At 43.7% G+C, this 12529-nt stretch overlaps 1 protein-coding gene across 3 annotated transcripts in view; it reads left to right on the top strand.

Annotated features, from left to right (window-relative positions):
- KITLG (KIT ligand) overlaps positions 1–12529 on the top strand; it is a 120557-nt gene that overhangs the window by 61085 nt on the left and 46943 nt on the right. For 2 of the 3 annotated variants that reach the window (XM_053257908.1, XM_053257907.1), the window contains exon 3: positions 11752–11814. The exons of the other annotated variant lie outside the window; for it this stretch is intronic. In XM_053257908.1, the coding sequence (XP_053113883.1) occupies positions 11752–11814 (63 nt within the window). The remainder of the gene's footprint in view (positions 1–11751; positions 11815–12529) is intronic. 3 annotated transcript variants of the gene reach the window in all.

Genomic DNA, 12529 nt, shown 5'->3' with positions numbered 1-12529 from the left:
GATCTTTCAGCTGAAGGAGCGAGGCTATGGCTGGGGACAGGAGCTTTTAGAGCAATGATCAAGCATGCAGTTTGCTGGGGAGTCTTGACTTCTTACTGTGTAGCAGAAGTCACAAACAGTCCCTTTTCCCTGGAAAGCAAACCCTGGGATTACTCATGAGCAAGTCTTGCTTGTAGGCAAAAGCTGCGTGTAGGCAAAAGACTGCTCACTCTCTGTCCAGTAAGCCTCATTCTTTATAGTTGTATCTTCCTTTGATCTCCCATCATCTTTCCTGGGTCCCAAAAGGTGACAACTTGCTGTTACCTTCTGGATATCATCTTTTAATTATTCAGGCAGTCGAGGGAGATCTGAATCCCATCTTCTGTAAGCTGTAAGCTTGGAAGGGGAGGGGGGGACATTGCCCCAAGCAAATCTGCATCTCTGAGTTGCAAATGGGCACCTTTTCTTCTCCCAGATTTGCCAGCCTGACCCCATGAGGTGTTAAGGTGTTAGTAAAGTAAGAATTAAAGTCTATAGGTGTTTTCTTTGTGTGCATTTACCTAGAGTGGAATTTCTATAGAGAGCAATTGAGTATAGCAGAGCAATCATTGACAAAGATTAACATAGATCTCTTGCAACAGGAAAGGGGAGATCAGCCCCTGGCCTCTTCCACAGACATTATCTGATAGTGAGTTACATTTTAGCATATTGATTAGCTCAGGCCTAGCCCTTGAGTTTCTGTGAGTGCCCATTTCACAATACAATGCTGGATTACTTCTTCCTTCACAGAGCAGTTCATGAGGCAGTCCTGAGATCTGGGTGTCAGTTCACCTTGAGTTCAGGGATTTAATTGAACTCTTATAAAATGGAATTAGACACGGGCCTGGGTTCCATATAATTCTGGGTTGGTGGCTCTGGGTTTAATGTTGGGGTCAGGGGGGTGTCCCCAACAGAGTTCAAACCGGTTTGGTTTGACCGTTCAAATTAAAACCAAACCAGGCATTGGGTTCAACCTGACAGTTCGCATTCAAACCGAACTGAGCCTGGTTCAATTAGAACTGATTCAAACCAGTTTGAGTCTCCAAAACTGGGTTGGGTGTTAGGCACCCATGGGTGCCAACTACCACCCAAACCCCAAAGCAATTGGACACTCCTATGATTTTTAATGAATTTTTGAAATTGTTTTATTATTGCCCATTATTCCCTATGTGGAGTACCTAGGGGCAAAAAACTGGGGTGGGTAGTAGGCACCCAGAGGTGCCTACCACCCACCAATCCCAAGGCAATCAGACACTTCTCTGATTATTGGTGATTTTTTGAAGTATTTTTCAATTTCCCATAGGGAATAATGGGGATTTGAGGCAGCCCCAACCCCCCTCGGGGGGGCAGGGCACACCACAGTGGGTCTGGGGGCATGGCAGGGCTGGCTTCAACTCCCCTCAGGCACCCCCAAGTTGATAGGAATTATTGTTATTTATTTATGAATTTTTAAAGATTTAATTTTTGGCTCCATAGACATGCATTGGCTCCATATGAAATAACAGAGTGCCTTTTCACCTTCTGGCCTTAATTGCTTATTGCTCTGAACTCTGAGTTCAGGTCAAAGCAATTAAGCTATTAAGGTGAAAGGTAACACAGTGTTCTTTTTGAATGGAAAGACTCAGGCAGTGGTTTCCTGTGGAACCAATGCATGTCTATGTAGCCAAAAAATAATTCTTTTGAAATTCCTGATTAATCAACAATAAATCTTATCAACTTAGAGGTTCCTTGGGGGGGGGTGGAGGCCGGCCCTGCTGTGCCCCCAGACCCACTTTGGGGTGCTCTGGCACACACCCCCCCGCCAAAGTTGGGGAATGGGGCATCCTCAAATCCCCATTATTCCCTATGGGAGGAATACAAAAATTAAGAAATACTTCAAAAAAATCACCAATAATCAAAGAAGTGTCCGATTGCCTTGGGGTTTGGTGGGTGGTAGGCACCCCTGGGTGCCTACCACCCACCACAAGCTTTTGCCCCTAGGTACTCTACATAGGGAATAATGGGCAATAATTTTTTAAAAATCAAAAATTCATTAAAATCGTAGGACTGTCCTAGGGGTTCAGGTGGTAGTTGGCACCCATTGGTACCTACCACCCAACCCAGTTTTGGAGGCTCAAACCAGTTCTAACCAGCTTCAAATTCAAACCAAACCAAAGTGGGGTTCGAGCAAAACCAAAACCGAACGTCCCCACCCTGGTTTGAACCCAGTTTGAATTCGAACCAAACTAGGCAAACCAGTTTTGTGCACATCCTTACCAGCCTCTGCAGCTGGGCAGGAAAAGCAGTTTCAGCCTCCTGGTCTGCAGAGGCAATCTCCCCAACAAGCTTCACATTGTGAAGTCTCAAGCGCTTATTGAATTTCTCAAACCAACCCTTGCTGGCTTGAAACTTCTCAGGGTCTCCCTCTCCAGAGCTCTCCACCAGGTGCCTGTAGATCTTCCATGCCTTGATACAGATCATGCGGGTGCTGAGAGGGACCATGGTCATTGTCTTTGCACTGATTGTGTATTTGCCGTTGAATTTTTGCCCACAGAAACCGTGAACAGTTATGCTAGGATGCTTGATATAATGTCAGGAAACACTGCACAGCTGCATAAACCACTCGCACTGGATCAATTGTTGATTATGAAAGCTAAGCAAGTAAAAAATCTCAGCTCGCTATATAATACATGTGTTTCCAATTTAATGTACATAATTCGTAGCATTACTGTGGCCCTTTAATATGAATTCCAAGAACAAAACATCCAACGTTTATTCCCCAAATAAACTAAGAATAGGATATTAAACATTGATCCTTGCCTACAGCAAGGCTGCAACTCAACATCTTATTAGTCTTATAACTTAGTAATGGTAATCTCACTTCATCTTCTTGCAGCTTTTTACAAATCCTGCTAGCAGAAACCAGCTGTCAGAATGAGCCTGGGCTGCACCAGAAAAAGACACAGATACTGGGGGTTAAAAAACAGCCTAATAATAATAAATGCAGTCCTCTGTAACAAGAAGCCTGCATGCTGATTTTTTTAAATTTATTGTTACATTTATATAGCGCCTTTCATTAAAACAATCCCAAGATTGTAAAAAAAAAGACAATTAAAATATTAAGCTAAAAACATAAAACAAATCTGATTAAAAAATTTAAATACAGCAGAGACAATCATATAAAAGCCTGGGTAAGAAGCCAGGATTTAACGTGCATTCTAAAAGCTGTGATGGAGACTGAGGAGCGAATAGCCACCAGAAGAGCATTCCAGAGTCTGGGGGCAGCAACAGAGAATGTCCTGTCCCGTGTGCACGACAACCGAGCCTCCCTCATTGTTGGCACCTGGAGCAGAGCCCCCTGAGATGACCTTGTCAAGCTTTATTGTAGCTTTATCCAGGGGTGTAGTTATAACTGAGCAGATGTGTTCAAAGAACCCAGGGCCCCAGCTCCTAAGGGCCCCCCCAGTTCCACCCCTCCCTATTTTTTTCATTATCTCCCTGACTCTGAGGGGCTGCCAGGCAGGGGCGTAACTAGGTTGGAGTGGGCCCTGAGACAAGATTCTTAAATGGCCCCCCCCCACCAAGAAATTTTTTTTTAATGACTTCAAAAGGAAGATCGGGTAGGCGCTGGGTGGGGGAGAGCCTCTGAGGCCCCCCCCCAAGGGTGGACTCGGGGAGACAAACAAGAAGGCAATAGCGGGCGGCGCCAGAACAAGGAGGAGAATTTTTTTTTTTACATAACTTCAAAAGGAAGATCGGGTGGGGGAGAGCCTCTGAGGGGGCCCCCAAGGCGGAGGGGGGGGGCCAAGACAACGGCCTCCCCCTGCCTAATTGTAGTTACACCCCTGCCGCCAGGGAGAGGGGCGAACACAAGCCCCTTCTCCTCCTCAAGCTATGCCCCAGGCTTTATCCCTGATTACTTGTGCTCCCCACTGCAGTGAAATTCCAAGTGCTCTTTATTTGTGGCACCCCCCACCTTTGTGTTGTCGAGTGTACTGGATTGTTTGTGGTGGGGTGTGTGTGTTGGGGGGATAAATCAATTACATACGGGCATATACATATTTGTATCTTTGTGAGAATATCTGAGGCCTGCACAGACCTATCCAAAATGAGGCTGGGATTAAAGAATGCCATTCAGGCATTCTGCAAATGGGAACAGGAAGTGGGTTGGCTAGCCGCATACTCTGTGCTCATTTACTCAAGAGCCATATCCATAGAGCAGGGGGTTCTCCCCAGGATCGGTGCTTGTCTGCAAAAACCAGCACTGACTTCAGGAAGATTAGGAGATACAGCTGCAGAGCATGTTGGTGACAGAGGAGAACAGCTATCCAGTGCCTGCCATTCTCCCTGTACCTGTGTACCAGTGGACTGGTACCTCTGTACCAATGGATACACAGGTACCTGGGTATAAATGGGTACAGTGTACCCTGGATTCAAAAGCACATAGGGCTGTTTAAACAAGACACAGCCCAGCACACATGATCAGCACATGGGGTCACAGCAAGAGTGCACCTGCCCTGAACTTAATCGCTTGAGGGGGCTGTTAATCTGAATCAACCCTATCGATGCACTCCGAATGCCTGTTTAAGGGATGCCCGGACAGTGTATCAGGACGTCTTCCAGTGATATCAGGGTGGGTGCACTCTTGGATCAGCCGTGTCCTGATCACATGTGCTGGGCTGCGACTTCCTCGAACTGGCCCACAGTGGTGTTGGTCACCAGTTTTTTAGCCTATTATGGGCAGCTAACCATGCTGTGTAGGGCTGAGACTCATTGAGGTCATTCACACAATTGAAAACTGTGTTCTTTCCGGGTTTGGGATCTGTGTGTACTCTCAATTTTTGATTGTGTGGAAGCAAGGTAGGAGAAAAAGCTACCCAGGTTTTCCTCTAACCTTGCTTCCACAAGGTTACTTCTACCCAGGTTTTCTACCCAGGTTTCACTTCTGCCCAGGTTTTCCTCTAACCTTGCTTCCACACAATCAAAAATTGGGAGCACACACAGCTCCCAAACCTGGGTAGAACACAGTTTTTGATTGTGTGAATGACCTCCCTATGTGTTAATTGCTTGTTTATTGTAAATGCAGTGAGGAGGAGGGAAAAGGTGGTGGAAAGAGCAAAGAAAATGAGAGAGAGACTATGAAAGTGTGCTTCAGAAAGACTTGTGAGTGGGATATGATAAAAATAATGAGGATAACAGAGAGAAAAGTCCAGAGAGACCTGTACAGTGCAGAAGGAGGGTGTGTGCTGTGAATGAAGTGCAGAGCAAGCTGTGTGGTGGGGAAACATTTTATTTTTTTAAGGAGTAACGGAGAGGTGGGAGTGTAGACCTGTGGTCATTCAGAATCGAGGTGAAGAGATTCTATGCCCTGAGGTGGAGAAAGAAAAAATGAGCTACCGGAGAAAGGGTTAAGAGAAATCAAGTTAAAATAACCAACCTTATCTTCTGTGCATAGTGGAATAATGCGGGCTACTGAATTATTTAAAATGCAAAAGTGTCCCTCAGTATTTTTAAGTTGCGCATTCTAAATTTGTTCTAGAATTTTGCTTCTGATGCCTTAATTCCCAATATGGTCTCCAATTAGCTGTTATAGTGCCACAGTAACTGTTGATCAAGATAGGCCAGCTGTTTAATATATCTAATTGTGAGCATGTGCGTTTTACTGCTTGTCATTGAGCAACTGTGAGCCCTTTCTCGTGATCCATGAGATAGAGCTTGAAGGGGGAGGGGAGGAAGCCTCAAAAAGCTTATTCCCCCCACAAACGATCTCTCTCACTTTGCTGGGCGGGTGGGTTGCCCGCCCAGACGATTGCCAGCTACTGCCAGCAGCAGGGAGGTTTGGGGGCCAGGAGGCTGAAACATTGTGGGGATTCCCCTGATGCTGGCCAGCAGCGCTTCAGTCTCCCAAACCTGGCTGCAAACAGCCGAAGCTGGCAGACAATTTTTTAAAAAATGGGGCTAAGGGAGCAGTTGCTCACATAACCTCATTTTAAAGGGTTTACCGCTGTGCTCCTGACGGTTCTGGGGATCAGCCGAGATTGGGCTTGGCTTTCTTAGCTCAGTTTTGGCTGATTGTCAGAACAGCCTCTCTGTATATGATCACAGAGTCATCTGGGCCCTGCAATGAGATGGGCCCAGATGACTCAGCAACCTGTTAGTAATGCTCCATTTAGACAAATTCTATAAATAATTCTAAATTAGGAAGATTTTCTGATTCCCCCCCCCCCCAACACACACAAAAACCCCCACATCTGGTCTCAGGTATAAGCTGTCAAATGCTGTTTTCTATGAAGTTATTAAAACGCTCTCGCTCCTTGAATATGTAGTCTCTGCTACTTATGTTTTTTTTAACTGTGCGTGAAAAGTGCTTGACAGGCTTTGAGGCCAGTAAAGTAGATTGTATACATAATGCATGTCAATGCTTGTAGTATTTGTTGATCTGGAACAAATTTAATCTTGCAGTGACCTTTCTTAAAGGAATATACAGTTGCTGACATTGCTAAGTATCAAATCTCAGACTAATGAGCCTGGAAAATGGCACCTGAAGCTTCACCTTCACTTTGGCTTGAAGCATGGCTAATATGGTATCCCTGAGCACAACAAATAGAATTATCTCCTAGTATGGACTGATGAGATTATGACCTGGTCCACACAGCCATTTGAATCTAGGCTTAATGTGGGTTACCAACATTAGTGTGATTGTGTGAACCCATGCCAAGGCGGGAAACTCAGATTTCATCTTGGGCTGTAATACACCTTAGCATGGGTTCACATAATTATGCTAATGTCAGTAGCCCACATTAAACCTAGATTTGAACAATTGTGTGAACTAAGTCTATAGAAATGTTTAGAGAAGGAAACCAATATTATCAATTAAGGCTGCAAACAGGTAAGACCCAGTCACAGAGGAGATTCTCATGATCGGGCAAAAGCAGGCTAAAGGAGCCTAGCCCACTTTTGCCTGATTGTGTGCTGCCACGGGAGCTGTGCAGCTCCCGGCAGCAAACCCTCCAAATTCCCCCTCCCTTCGATGAGATTAGCAAAGCGAGTGCTCTGCTAACCCCGTCTATTTGATTGTGTATTGCCGCAGCGTGGCTCTGTGCCACAGCAACACACGAGGAGACCGCTGGCAGGAGGCTGAAACCAGCCTCCCGGTCCTGGGGGTCTCTCCAGGATGCCCTACGCGCTCTTGTGGGGCATCCTGAAACTTCCAGGGGATACAGGGCCCCCACAGCCCCTGCCGGCTCCGTGACAGAGCTGGCAGTCATGTGGGCAGCCGATCCGGCCACCCAGGGCTCTGCGGGTGTTCATCTGCAGGCAGAGCGAGCTAAGTCCGCTCTCCCTGCAAACCCCCTAAAGGCGAGTCTCACTGATCGTGAGACTCGCCTCATAATCTTACGTTACAGTGAGCCCCACTGAACATAGTGTGAATTCTGCATATACATGCAGAGCATTTCACTGCACATCTCATTTTTTGTTGTGATTTTTAAGGATAGCTTTATCTTGCAGCTTTGTCTCCAAATGCACAGTGTAGTGTGCCAAGGAAAAATTTAGGAACAGTGGCCAACATCCAGGCTAATGTTGCACGTACAGAAGAATGTTTTGCATGTGCAACAATTTTTGTTGAGCCCTCCTCCCTCTCAGCTGGCTGTGCCTGCCTCCCAAAAATATTTTGCCGAGGGTCTCACAATATGTGGAGAGCTAGTCTTGCAGTAGCAAGCACAAACTGTCCCATTTGCTAAGCAAGGTTTGCTTTGGTTTGTATTTGGATAAGTAACTGTTCTTTATTATCTAGGTCAGGTTGTTTTTGTTTTGGGGTTTTTTTTGCAGGTGTTACACCTATATAAGCTACTTTGAATTTTGATGCTATAGAAATGCAAGTTTCCATTTATTTGAATAATTACTACTATGAATATGTATATATTACTTTTTTAAAGGTTTTCAAAGCAGTTTACATAGAAATAGAAATAATAAATAAAGCGGGTTCGCTGTCCCAAAGGCACTCACAATCTAAAATGATACATAAGGTAGACACCAGCAATAACCACTGGAGGGATGCTCTGCTAGGGTTGCATAGGGACCGTTGCTCTCCCCCTGCTAAATATATAAGAAAATCATAACAAAAAATAACTAAATCCTGCCCTAACAACTTGTTAAAATTCGGAGGCAGCTCAGCATAGTACCCATCAGAGCATAACTAGATAAAGTCTGAAGTACCTTAATTTTATTGTCTGCAGTTGCCTGGGTTTCTTGATGTCTTTCAGTGTAGTGTATATATGAATAAAAGTGTGTGTGTTGTTGTTGTCTTTAATGTTTCAGGTTGGAATATATTGTAAGCTCAAAACCACCCTAGATGATAAAATGCTCTGTAATTCTAGGTGTAATTCTACCATGCTTGATGTAAGAGGAATTGGTGTAGGAAAGATTAGAAAGGCCCATGCTAGTTCAGGGGAGATATCAGAGACTTTCTTCAGGAATATTTTCTCCTCAGCAATCTTTCCAAGCAGGTGCTCTGAGAGGAGGAGCTGCTGGCAGTTCTTTGCCTTTGTGGGATGTCCCAGTGGACTGGCCTTAAGTCAGAATGCACAAGTCCCTGTGTAAAAAGAAGTGCCCCTAATTCTACTGGTGAATGGTTTTGCGACACATTTGCACAGCCCCTAACCAGATTTTATCTTAATGGGTTTGCAAACCTACATTGGACCCTGGTTAGTGTTAACATGTGTACATAGGTAGCACTGAACAGGGTGGATTTGATTTAATTCAAATTGATTTAAATCACGATTTAAATCACTAGTCAGTAAGAATAGATTTAAATCATACTTTTTACATAAAGACTTATTCTTGCTGGTATAATCTTAATATTTACAACCAGATGAAGGTTTCATTTTTGGTCCTCTTCTAGATAGAAAGGTTGCCAAAAATAATCTTACAGAAACCTCTGGAAGAGCATGACATTGTGAATGGATTAATGGAATTCATGTACCAAAAAATTTAATCATTGCATATATACAGCCTCATGCTACATAATTAAAAACTAATTTTTATTTTATGATGAATACCTTTGGACTATAGTGTATCTTAAATAGAAAATTATCTTTAGATAGATTTTTTCCTCAAAAAGCATTTTATTTTAAAAATCTGATTTAAATTAGAAAATCCGATTTAAATCCAAAATATCTGATTTTTTAAAAATTGATTTTTATCCACCCTGCTAAAGCTCTTGCTAGTCCCAGCCCTGAAACTAGCGGGTAATTCACACCAGAGGAGCACATGCCTTTAGGGTTGGCTCTTGATTCACAAATCATGGTTTGCAGCATAATGTCTACACCAGACTACTGTAAGAAAAAGAGGCAATCTGTTAAACTGTAAAACTGAATCGACACTAAGCATTGCAAATCACAATCACATGACTTCTCTATTTGTAGAAAATGATTAGCCTGGCAAAGTACGAACTGTCTACATATCAAGTTCAAGTGTCTGGCCTTTGCAGAGTGTTGAGGTTGTGCTTGTGGGCTTGGCCGGGTTCATATGTAGCACAGAACTGCAGGTCCAATGGACCCATGGTTCTGTGCCCCCTCCCCCTGGTTTCTCATCCGCATTTGGACATTGGAGAGAGGGGCCTCTCTGCAGTTAGGAGACAGAAGGACAGCCTGCACAGCCAGTCCTTCTGGAGTGAGGGAGGAGCTTCTTCCCTCCTCCGGTCCTGTCAGGCCCAAACTGTGGTGCCAGTGTTTGACTGTAGTGCTGGCACTGCAAAACCAGAGTTAGGGGTAATGAAACTCCACTTTGACCAAGAGTGGAGTTTGGCAAGGGGAACCCTATATCCCTTTTTGCCCTTACTTCTGGTTTGCAGAGTTGGGATGTGCAACTTCATAAACCAGAGGTGAAGTGACCTCTGGTTTCCTGTTTCGTCTGAACTCAGCCCTTGTGTAATGGCCCCAAACCCACCACAACACCATGCAGAGGTAGATGGTGAGAGTTCAGAGGATAAAGCATCACCCTGGACTCAGAGTCCCCTGGAGACACCTGCACAATCTAGCCCCAGCGCTCCCTGCTGGAAACCAGCCACATTGGGACAGAGTGAAGAAAGCTCTGAAGATGCGGAAATTGAAGAAACACTTGTTCCTGAAGAGCCCTCACCTGTGCCTCACCTAAGGATACTCTCTTGCCCATATCCTCTGACTCAGAAGATGACCTCCAAACTCCTCCAGGTGCTGAAAAATCACCTTCTCTCCATTGGAGCCTGCAGTTGAGGAATAGAGATCAGCCCTTTTAAACAGCCATAGTCTCTGGAAGTGGGGGCAGAGCTACAAATTGTAACCAGTATCCAGACTATATGAGAGCTCAGTCTGCAGCAAGCAGTTGCTGAAGCAATATTGTTGGCAAAGTGCTTGTCTGTTGTTCCTTCTTAGTCTTGACTCCTGGTTCCTGATCCTCATCTGTCTTTGACCATGCTCTTGTCTGCTGCTCTATATAGACCCTTGGGTTTTGATCCTTGGGTTCCCTTGATCATGCTCTTGTCTGATCCTGTGTGCTTCTCTATATAGACCCTTGGGTTTTGATCCTTGGGTTCCCTTGATCATGCTCTTGTCTGATCCTGTGTGCTGCTCTATATAGACTCCTGGCTTCTGACACATGGCTCCCATGGACTATGCCTCAGGTCTCCTTCTGAGATGGTCTTGGCTCCAGACCATCACCTCAGTGTAGAACATGATAGCTTGGTTATCTGTGTCTGGAAACTGTTGATGTAAAATGGTGTCCTGTTGGTCCACTTAAATGTTTAAGTTGCATTCAGTACTGAGGATCAAGAGGTAGTTATGATGTGATTGTGTCACTACTTTGCAGTGATTCTCTTTTTTTAATGGTGGGAAAGATTTGGAAGATCCTCCTGTTAGTGTATCTCCTGGATCATTTATTTGATGCCTGTATACTCCAAATGGCTTTTCCCCATATACTTTAAAGACTTTTCTTTCTCTATGTTCCAAAATATCCATATGTGGGGTTCATATATCAAGAGTACAAGCATTCTTGATTGCCTTTCTAAATTTGTGTTGCCATTCTTGGGAAACTTCCTATGACTGAGCTCATTTCAGAAGACCTTTTCTGCTTCAGTGGACATTTAATGTGGCAGTAATTCTGCTAGATTACTTAGATTTGTTTGTATGGTACCCTTCCTGATCCTCTAGGATAGGATGGGCTATAATTCATATAAATAAATGTCAACCTACAGTAATTAACCTTAAAGTTTCCTGCACATTGCTATTGGTGTTGTCTCATTTTTTTTCATCTGTGTGTGGAATGAGTTTTGTGGTGGGCAGCATCATCAAGGCAGGGTGCATGGATGTGCATTCAGAGTGGAGCTTTACTGAGTGGGATCTAAGATTAACTGAGTGGATATCAAAAAACATGTGAGTGCGCATGCACACATCTTAGAGGGAATACTGGTTGCTATGTAAAGTGGTCATGAAATGTTGAGTTGGTATATTAAGCTCCACCTGGCATGCTAATGACTGTTATTATGTTAGGCCTCACTTTAGCAGAGAATTTGACAATACTGGCTGGCCCCCAAACTAAGTTACTCATAAGTAGTCCCACTGAAATCATGATTTGCGTCTCCCATTCATTTCAGTGGGACTGCTCATGAGTAACTCAGTCTGGATGTCAGCCACTGTCCTGAAGCACATGTTTAAATTTAAACTTTATATAAAACACCATCATTGAGTAACCTCTTAATGTCCTTTATTGTCTGTGTAGGTTGGGAATCTTCCTAATGATTATTTGATCACCCTTAAATATGTCCGGAAGATGGACACTCTGGTATGTACAATGATTTTATTAGACTTGGTAAAATAGTCAAGAGGGCTTTCTGGTATTGTGACATGTGAAGTTAAGAATTGGTTTTATAAAGCTTATACTAATCAGGGTTCTTCCAAAACCTCTTTTATTTCAAAGAGCACGGTCCAGCTGAAGCAGGATACTCTGTCCATCGATTTCTATGAGAATCAAACTTAAATGTTTCCTATTAAAATAGGCAATCTCATTGGAGAGTGAGACATGATTTGGTTGTGTGTGTGTGTGTGTATTTGATCATATTATCCAGTGACTTTGGCAGGAGAAGGAGGGAGCATATGTATAATTATTACTTCCTCAAAGGAAATGTATGTAAAATATTTCCAAAGATAGAGAAGTGAACAACTACTGGTTGTGATAATTATTATTATTATCATCTTGCTAAAGACTGTGCAGGGTAATCAAAGAATATTGTATCTTTCTGGCACGTATGCTTTGCTTTGTCCCCCCGCCCCCGCATGATTCCTATTCACTCTTTAAACCAATGTTATATTCTTGTTTTGTGGTGGTGTTCTAAAGAATAAATATTTGCAATTTGCCTATTCTCTTAGTCTTGGTAAATGCATTACTGATACACTAGTTAAGGAATGTTAAGACTGGCATTGACAAATTTCCTTTGGATTTAACGGCTGGACAAGGGACACCTATGGGGCATAGCTATAGTTGAATTGTGGGGGTACAA

The sequence above is a fragment of the Hemicordylus capensis genome, chromosome 5 (assembly GCF_027244095.1).
Source record: "Hemicordylus capensis ecotype Gifberg chromosome 5, rHemCap1.1.pri, whole genome shotgun sequence".
Classification (NCBI taxonomy): Eukaryota; Metazoa; Chordata; class Lepidosauria; order Squamata; family Cordylidae; genus Hemicordylus; species Hemicordylus capensis.
The sequence above is the reverse complement of the archived record's forward strand: the minus strand, read 5'-3'. Positions and strand labels throughout refer to the sequence as shown.